The 10,472-nt window shown below is 48.2% G+C and overlaps 1 protein-coding gene across 1 annotated transcript in view; it reads left to right on the top strand.

Annotated features, from left to right (window-relative positions):
* Positions 1–1,548: 1,548 nt before the first annotated feature.
* Positions 1,549–10,472, top strand: part of SYMPK (symplekin) — a 90,129-nt gene continuing 81,205 nt past the window's right edge. Inside the window, exons 1-2 of the mRNA XM_040334581.1 lie at positions 1,549–1,749; positions 1,824–2,066. Coding sequence (XP_040190515.1) covers positions 1,629–1,749; positions 1,824–2,066 — 364 coding nt within the window. The 5' untranslated portion in view covers positions 1,549–1,628. The remainder of the gene's footprint in view (positions 1,750–1,823; positions 2,067–10,472) is intronic.

Genomic DNA, 10,472 nt, shown 5'->3' with positions numbered 1-10,472 from the left:
TCCCTCCTTCCTTCCTCCTCAGACCTGTCCATCCTCTGTGTATCTCCTTCCTTCCTTCCTCCCTTCCTTCCTCTTCAGACCTGTCCATCCTCTGTGTATCTCCTTCCCTCCTTCCTCCCTTCCTTCCTCTTCAGACCTGTCCATCCTCTGTGTATCTCCTTCCTCCTTCCTTCCTCCCTTCCTTCCTCCTCAGACCTGTCCATCCTCTGTGTATCTTTTTCCCTCCTTCCTCCCTTCCTTCCTCTTCAGACCTGTCCATCCTCTGTGTATCTCCTTCCTTCCTTCCTTCCTTCCTCCCTTCCTTCCTCTTCAGACCTGTCCATCCTCTGTGTATCTCCTTCCCTCCTTCCTCCCTTCCTTCCTCTTCAGACCTGTCCATCCTCTGTGTATCTCCTTCCTTCCTCCTCAGACCTGTCCATCCTCTGTGTATCTCCTTCCTTCCATCCTTCCTCCCTTCCTTCCTCTTCAGACCTGTCCATCCTCTGTGTATCTCCTTCCCTCCTTCCTCCCTTCCTTCCTCTTCAGACCTGTCCATCCTCTGTGTATCTCCTTCCCTCCTTCCTCCCTTCCTTCCTCTTCAGACCTGTCCATCCTGTGTATCTCCTTCCCTCCTTCCTCCCTCCCTTCCTCCTCAGACCTGTCCATCCTCTGTGTATCTCCCTCCTTCCTCCCTTCCTTCCTCCTCAGACCTGTCCATCCTCTGTGTATCTCCTTCCCTCCTTCCTCCCTTCCTTCCTCCTCAGACCTGTCCATCCTCTGTGTATCTCCTTCCTTCCTTCCTTCCTTCATCCTCAGACCTGTCCATCCTCTGTGTATCTCCTTCCTCCTTCCTTCCTTCCTCCTCAGACCTGTCCATCCTCTGTGTATCTCCTTCCTCCTTCCTTCCTTCCTCCTCAGACCTGTCCATCCTCTGTGTATCTCCTTCCTCCTTCCTTCCTCCTCAGACCTGTCCATCCTCTGTGTATCTCCTTCCTTCCTCCCCCCCTTCCTTCCTCCTCAGACCTGTCCATCCTCTGTGTATCTCCTTCCTTCCTTCTCAGACCTGTCCATCCTCTGTGTATCTCCTTCCTCCTTCCTTCCTTCCTTCTCAGACCTGTCCATCCTCTGTGTATCTCCTTCCTTCCTTCCTCCCTTCCTTCCTCCTCAGACCTGTCCATCCTCTGTGTATCTCCTTCCTCCTTCCTTCCTTCCTTCCTTCCTCCTCAGACCTGTCCATCCTCTGTGTATCTCCTTCCTCCTTCCTTCCTTCCTCCTCAGACCTGTCCATCCTCTGTGTATCTCCTTCCTTCCTTCCTCCCTTCCTTCCTCCTCAGACCTGTCCATCCTCTGTGTATCTCCTTCCTCCTTCCTTCCTTCCTTCCTTCCTTCCTCTTCAGACCTGTCCATCCTCTGTGTATCTCCTTCCTTCCTCCCCCCCTTCCTTCCTCCTCAGACCTGTCCATCCTCTGTGTATCTCCTTCCTTCCTCCTCAGACCTGTCCATCCTCTGTGTATCTCCTTCCTTCCTCCCCCCCCCGTTATAGATCCATTCTCTTTGGCCAGTGTAAAGCTCATCCCATCCCCCGTTGTATCTTTGCAGACACATTACGGGACACAGGAAAACAAGCCCTGAAGGAACTCCTGAAATTTATGGCGCACCCGGCGATCTCCAGCATCAACCTGACAGCAGCACTCGGCTCTTTGGCTTCCATTGCTCGTCAGAGGCCGATGTTTATGGCCGAGGTTGTCCAGGCATACGAGACCCTCCATGGTACTTGTCTGTCATTTCCATTGGCTGTTCCCTTCCTTCTCTGTAATGTGGACTAACCTTTCCTTTCATTGCAGCAAACCTGCCGCCAACTCTGGCCAAGTCTCAGGTCAGTAGTGTGCGGAAGAACCTCAAGCTGCAGCTGCTGAGCGTTCTGCGGCATCCGTCCTCGTGTGATTATCAGGGGCCCATTAGTACCCTTCTGCTGGATCTAGGGACCAACCAAGCAGAGATCACCCGTCACTTACCTCCACCCCGCGACCTCAGCCGCAAGAGAACCCGAGAAGCTGGGGAGGGGAGCCAGAAGAAAAGCCGAACTGGTAAGAAAACACATGGGGACCGTGGAAACCTAGAACCTTCCCGCACTTCACACTGCATGTCCATTATTAAAGCCTAGAACCTTCCCACACTGCATGTCCATTATTAAAGCCTAGAACCTTCCCACACTGCATGTCCGTTATTAAAGCCTGGAACCTTCCCGCACTTCACACTGCATGTCCATTATTAAAGCCTGGAACCTTCCCACACTGCATGTCCGTTATTAAAGCCTGGAACCTTCCCGCACTTCACACTGCATGTCCATTATTAAAGCCTAGAACCTTCCCGCACTTCACACTGCATGTCCATTATTAAAGCCTGGAACCTTCCCGCACTTCACACTGCATGTCCGTTATTAAAGCCTAGAACCTTCCCGCACTTCACACTGCATGTCCGTTATTAAAGCCTGGAACCTTCCTGCACTTCACACTGCATGTCCATTATTAAAGCCTGGAACCTTCCCGCACTTCACACTGCATGTCCGTTATTAAAGCCTAGAACCTTCCCGCACTTCACACTGCATGTCCATTATTAAAGCCTGGAACCTTCCCGCACTTCACACTGCATGTCCATTATTAAAGCCTGGAACCTTCCCGCACTTCACACTGCATGTCCCATTATTAAAGCCTAGAACCTTCCCGCACTTCACACTGCATGTCCATTATTAAAGCCTAGAACCTTCCCGCACTTCACACTGCATGTCCATTATTAAAGCCTGGAACCTTCCCGCACTTCACACTGCATGTCCATTATTAAAGCCTGGAACCTTCCCGCACTTCACACTGCATGTCCGTTATTAAAGCCTGGAACCTTCCCACACTGCATGTCCATTATTAAAGCCTGGAACCTTCCCGCACTTCACACTGCATGTCCATTATTAAAGCCTAGAACCTTCCCGCACTTCACACTGCATGTCCATTATTAAAGCCTGGAACCTTCCCGCACTTCACACTGCATGTCCATTATTAAAGCCTAGAACCTTCCCACACTGCATGTCCGTTATTAAAGCCTGGAACCTTCCCACACTTCACACTGCATGTCCGTTATTAAAGCCTGGAACCTTCCCGCACTTCACACTGCATGTCCGTTATTAAAGCCTGGAACCTTCCCACACTTCACACTGCATGTCCATTATTAAAGCCTGGAACCTTCCCGCACTTCACACTGCATGTCCGTTATTAAAGCCTAGAACCTTCCCACACTGCATGTCCATTATCAAAGCCTAGAACCTTCCCGCACTTCACACTGCATGTCCGTTATTAAAGCCTGGAACCTTCCCGCACTTCACACTGCATGTCCATTATTAAAGCCTGGAACCTTCCCGCACTTCACACTGCATGTCCTTTATTAAAGCCTGGAACCTTCCCGCACTTCATATCCATTATTAAAGCCTGGAACCTTCCCGCACTTCACACTGCATGTCCATTATTAAAGCCTAGAACCTTCCCGCACTTCACACTGCATGTCCATTATTAAAGCCTAGAACCTTCCCGCACTTCACACTGCATGTCCGTTATTAAAGCCTGGAACCTTCCCGCACTTCACACTGCATGTCCATTATTAAAGCCTAGAACCTTCCCGCACTTCACACTGCATGTCCGTTATTAAAGCCTGGAACCTTCCCACACTTCACACTGCATGTCCATTATTAAAGCCTAGAACCTTCCCGCACTTCACACTGCATGTCCATTATTAAAGCCTGGAACCTTCCCGCACTTCACACTGCATGTCCTTTATTAAAGCCTGGAACCTTCCCGCACTTCATATCCATTATTAAAGCCTGGAACCTTCCCACACTTCACACTGCATGTCCATTATTAAAGCCTGGAACCTTCCCGCACTTCACACTGCATGTCCGTTATTAAAGCCTGGAACCTTCCCGCACTTCACACTGCATGTCCGTTATTAAAGCCTGGAACCTTCCCACACTGCATGTCCATTATTAAAGCCTGGAACCTTCCCACACTTCACACTGCATGTCCGTTATTAAAGCCTGGAACCTTCCCACACTTCACACTGCATGTCCATTATTAAAGCCTGGAACCTTCCCGCACTTCACACTGTATGTCCGTTATTAAAGCCTGGAACCTTCCCACACTTCACACTGCATGTCCATTATTAAAGCCTGGAACCTTCCCGCACTTCACACTGCATGTCCATTATTAAAGCCTGGAACCTTCCCGCACTTCACACTGCATGTCCGTTATTAAAGCCTAGAACCTTCCCGCACTTCACACTGCATGTCCATTATTAAAGCCTAGAACCTTCCCGCACTTCACACTGCATGTCCATTATTAAAGCCGAGAACCTTCCCACACTTCACACTGCATGTCCGTTATTAAAGCCGAGAACCTTCCCACACTTCACACTGCATGTCCATTATTAAAGCCTAGAACCTTCCCACACTGCATGTCCGTTATTAAAGCCTGGAACCTTCCCACACTTCACACTGCATGTCCGTTATTAAAGCCTGGAACCTTCCCGCACTTCACACTGCATGTCCGTTATTAAAGCCTGGAACCTTCCCACACTTCACACTGCATGTCCATTATTAAAGCCTGGAACCTTCCCGCACTTCACACTGCATGTCCGTTATTAAAGCCTAGAACCTTCCCACACTGCATGTCCATTATCAAAGCCTAGAACCTTCCCGCACTTCACACTGCATGTCCGTTATTAAAGCCTGGAACCTTCCCGCACTTCACACTGCATGTCCATTATTAAAGCCTGGAACCTTCCCGCACTTCACACTGCATGTCCGTTATTAAAGCCTGGAACCTTCCCGCACTTCACACTGCATGTCCATTATTAAAGCCTAGAACCTTCCCGCACTTCACACTGCATGTCCATTATTAAAGCCTGGAACCTTCCCGCACTTCACACTGCATGTCCTTTATTAAAGCCTGGAACCTTCCCGCACTTCATATCCATTATTAAAGCCTGGAACCTTCCCACACTTCACACTGCATGTCCATTATTAAAGCCTGGAACCTTCCCGCACTTCACACTGCATGTCCGTTATTAAAGCCTGGAACCTTCCCACACTTCACACTGCATGTCTATTATTAAAGCCTGGAACCTTCCCGCACTTCACACTGCATGTCCGTTATTAAAGCCTGGAACCTTCCCACACTGCATGTCCATTATTAAAGCCTGGAACCTTCCCACACTTCACACTGCATGTCCGTTATTAAAGCCTGGAACCTTCCCACACTTCACACTGCATGTCCATTATTAAAGCCTGGAACCTTCCCGCACTTCACACTGTATGTCCGTTATTAAAGCCTGGAACCTTCCCACACTTCACACTGCATGTCCATTATTAAAGCCTGGAACCTTCCCGCACTTCACACTGCATGTCCATTATTAAAGCCTGGAACCTTCCCGCACTTCACACTGCATGTCCGTTATTAAAGCCTAGAACCTTCCCGCACTTCACACTGCATGTCCATTATTAAAGCCTAGAACCTTCCCGCACTTCACACTGCATGTCCATTATTAAAGCCGAGAACCTTCCCACACTTCACACTGCATGTCCGTTATTAAAGCCGAGAACCTTCCCACACTTCACACTGCATGTCCATTATTAAAGCCTAGAACCTTCCCACACTGCATGTCCGTTATTAAAGCCTGGAACCTTCCCACACTTCACACTGCATGTCCGTTATTAAAGCCTGGAACCTTCCCGCACTTCACACTGCATGTCCGTTATTAAAGCCTGGAACCTTCCCACACTTCACACTGCATGTCCATTATTAAAGCCTGGAACCTTCCCGCACTTCACACTGCATGTCCGTTATTAAAGCCTAGAACCTTCCCACACTGCATGTCCATTATCAAAGCCTAGAACCTTCCCGCACTTCACACTGCATGTCCGTTATTAAAGCCTGGAACCTTCCCGCACTTCACACTGCATGTCCATTATTAAAGCCTGGAACCTTCCCGCACTTCACACTGCATGTCCTTTATTAAAGCCTGAAACCTTCCCGCACTTCACACTGCATGTCCGTTATTAAAGCCTAGAACCTTCCCACACTGCATGTCCATTATTAAAGCCTAGAACCTTCCCACACTGCATGTCCATTATTAAAGCCTAGAACCTTCCCACACTTCACACTGCATGTCCATTATTAAAGCCTGGAACCTACCCGCACTTCACACTGCATGTCCATTATTAAAGCCTGGAACCTTCCCGCACTTCACACTGCATGTCCGTTATTAAAGCCTGGAACCTTCCCACACTTCACACTGCATGTCTATTATTAAAGCCTGGAACCTTCCCGCACTTCACACTGCATGTCCGTTATTAAAGCCTGGAACCTTCCCACACTGCATGTCCATTATTAAAGCCTGGAACCTTCCCACACTTCACACTGCATGTCCGTTATTAAAGCCTGGAACCTTCCCACACTTCACACTGCATGTCCATTATTAAAGCCTGGAACCTTCCCGCACTTCACACTGTATGTCCGTTATTAAAGCCTGGAACCTTCCCACACTTCACACTGCATGTCCATTATTAAAGCCTGGAACCTTCCCACACTTCACACTGCATGTCCATTATTAAAGCCTGGAACCTTCCCGCACTTCACACTGCATGTCCGTTATTAAAGCCTAGAACCTTCCCACACTGCATGTCCATTATTAAAGCCTGGAACCTTCCCACACTGCATGTCCGTTATTAAAGCCTGGAACCTACCCGCACTTCACACAGCATGTCCATTATTAAAGCCTGGAACCTTCCCACACTGCATGTCCGTTATTAAAGCCTGGAACCTACCCACACTTCACACTGCATGTCCATTATTAAAGCCTGGAACCTTCCCACACTTCACACAGCATGTCCGTTATTAAAGCCTGGAACCTTCCCACACTTCACACTGCATGTCCATTATTAAAGCCTGGAACCTTCCCGCACTTCACACTGCATGTCCGTTATTAAAGCCTAGAACCTTCCCACACTGCATGTCCATTATTAAAGCCTAGAACCTTCCCGCACTTCACACTGCATGTCCGTTATTAAAGCCTGGAACCTTCCCACACTGCATGTCCATTATTAAAGCCTGGAACCTTCCCACACTTCACACTGCATGTCCATTATTAAAGCCTGGAACCTTCCCACACTTCACACTGCATGTCCATTATTAAAGCCTGGAACCTACCCGCACTTCACACTGCATGTCCCATTATTAAAGCCTGGAACCTTCCCACACTGCATGTCCGTTATTAAAGCCTGGAACCTTCCCGCACTTCACACTGCATGTCCATTATTAAAGCCTGGAACCTTCCCGCACTTCACACTGCATATCCATTATTAAAGCCTGGAACCTTCCCACACTTCACACTGCATGTCCATTATTAAAGCCTGGAACCTTCCCGCACTTCACACTGCATGTCCATTATTAAAGCCTAGAACCTTCCCGCACTTCACACTGCATGTCCATTATTAAAGCCTGGAACCTTCCCACACTTCACACTGCATGTCCGTTATTAAAGCCTAGAACCTTCCCGCACTTCACACTGCATGTCCGTTATTAAAGCCTGGAACCTTCCCGCACTTCACACTGCATGTCCGTTATTAAAGCCTAGAACCTTCCCGCACTTCACACTGCATGTCCGTTATTAAAGCCTAGAACCTTCCCGCACTTCACACTGCATGTCCATTATTAAAGCCTGGAACCTTCCCGCACTTCACACTGCATATCCATTATTAAAGCCTGGAACCTTCCCGCACTTCACACTGCATGTCCATTATTAAAGCCTGGAACCTTCCCACACTTCATACTGCATGTCCATTATTAAAGCCTGGAACCTTCCCACACTTCACACTGCATGTCCATTATTAAAGCCGAGAACCTTCCCGCACTTCACACTGCATGTCCATTATTAAAGCCGAGAACCTTCCCGCACTTCACACTGCATGTCCATTATTAAAGCCTAGAACCTTCCCACACTGCATGTCCATTATCAAAGCCTAGAACCTTCCCGCACTTCACACTGCATGTCCGTTATTAAAGCCTGGAACCTTCCCGCACTTCACACTGCATGTCCGTTATTAAAGCCTAGAACCTTCCCACACTTCACACTGCATGTCCCATTATTAAAGCCTGGAACCTTCCCGCACTTCATACTGCATGTCCATTATTAAAGCCTGGAACCTTCCCACACTTCATACTGCATGTCCATTATTAAAGCCGAGAACCTTCCCGCACTTCACACTGCATGTCCATTATTAAAGCCTGGAACCTTCCCACACTTCACACTGCATGTCCATTATTAAAGCCTGGAACCTTCCCACACTTCACACTGCATGTCCATTATTAAAGCCTGGAACCTTCCCGCACTTCACACTGCATGTCCGTTATTAAAGCCTGGAACCTTCCCGCACTTCACACTGCATGTCCATTATTAAAGCCTGGAACCTTCCCACACTTCACACTGCATGTCCATTATTAAAGCCTGGAACCTTCCCGCACTTCACACTGCATGTCCGTTATTAAAGCCTAGAACCTTCCCACACTGCATGTCCATTATTAAAGCCTAGAACCTTCCCACACTTCACACTGCATGTCCGTTATTAAAGCCTAGAACCTTCCCGCACTTCACACTGCATGTCCATTATTAAAGCCTGGAACCTTCCCGCACTTCACACTGCATGTCCGTTATTAAAGCCTAGAACCTTCCCACACTGCATGTCCATTATTAAAGCCTAGAACCTTCCCACACTTCACACTGCATGTCCGTTATTAAAGCCTAGAACCTTCCCGCACTTCACACTGCATGTCCATTATTAAAGCCTAGAACCTTCCCACACTGCATGTCCATTATTAAAGCCTGGAACCTTCCCGCACTTCACACTGCATGTCCGTTATTAAAGCCTGGAACCTTCCCGCACTTCACACTGCATGTCCATTATTAAAGCCTGAAACCTTCCCACACTTCACACTGCATGTCCATTATTAAAGCCTAGAACCTTCCCGCACTTCACACTGCATGTCCATTATTAAAGCCTAGAACCTTCCCACACTGCATGTCCATTATTAAAGCCTAGAACCTTCCCACACTTCACACTGCATGTCCATTATTAAAGCCTGGAACCTACCCGCACTTCACACTGCATGTCCATTATTAAAGCCTGGAACCTTCCCGCACTTCACACTGCATGTCCGTTATTAAAGCCTGGAACCTTCCCACACTTCACACTGCATGTCTATTATTAAAGCCTGGAACCTTCCCGCACTTCACACTGCATGTCCGTTATTAAAGCCTGGAACCTTCCCACACTGCATGTCCATTATTAAAGCCTGGAACCTTCCCGCACTTCACACTGCATGTCCATTATTAAAGCCTAGAACCTTCCCACACTGCATGTCCATTATTAAAGCCTAGAACCTTCCCACACTTCACACTGCATGTCCGTTATTAAAGCCTGGAACCTACCCGCACTTCACACTGCATGTCCATTATTAAAGCCTGGAACCTTCCCGCACTTCACACTGCATGTCCGTTATTAAAGCCTGGAACCTTCCCACACTTCACACTGCATGTCCATTATTAAAGCCTGGAACCTTCCCGCACTTCACACTGTATGTCCGTTATTAAAGCCTGGAACCTTCCCACACTTCACACTGCATGTCCATTATTAAAGCCTGGAACCTTCCCACACTTCACACTGCATGTCCATTATTAAAGCCTGGAACCTTCCCGCACTTCACACTGCATGTCCGTTATTAAAGCCTAGAACCTTCCCACACTGCATGTCCATTATTAAAGCCTGGAACCTTCCCACACTGCATGTCCGTTATTAAAGCCTGGAACCTACCCGCACTTCACACAGCATGTCCATTATTAAAGCCTGGAACCTTCCCACACTGCATGTCCGTTATTAAAGCCTGGAACCTACCCACACTTCACACTGCATGTCCATTATTAAAGCCTGGAACCTTCCCACACTTCACACAGCATGTCCGTTATTAAAGCCTGGAACCTTCCCACACTTCACACTGCATGTCCATTATTAAAGCCTGGAACCTTCCCGCACTTCACACTGCATGTCCGTTATTAAAGCCTAGAACCTTCCCACACTGCATGTCCATTATTAAAGCCTAGAACCTTCCCGCACTTCACACTGCATGTCCGTTATTAAAGCCTGGAACCTTCCCACACTGCATGTCCATTATTAAAGCCTGGAACCTTCCCACACTTCACACTGCATGTCCATTATTAAAGCCTGGAACCTTCCCACACTTCACACTGCATGTCCATTATTAAAGCCTGGAACCTACCCGCACTTCACACTGCATGTCCCATTATTAAAGCCTGGAACCTTCCCGCACTTCACACTGCATGTCCATTATTAAAGCCTGGAACCTTCCCACACTGCATGTCCGTTATTAAAGCCTGGAACC

The sequence above is a fragment of the Rana temporaria genome, unplaced genomic scaffold (assembly GCF_905171775.1).
Source record: "Rana temporaria unplaced genomic scaffold, aRanTem1.1, whole genome shotgun sequence".
NCBI classification, from domain to species: Eukaryota; Metazoa; Chordata; class Amphibia; order Anura; family Ranidae; genus Rana; species Rana temporaria.
This window is presented reverse-complemented; position numbering and strand designations above follow the sequence as displayed.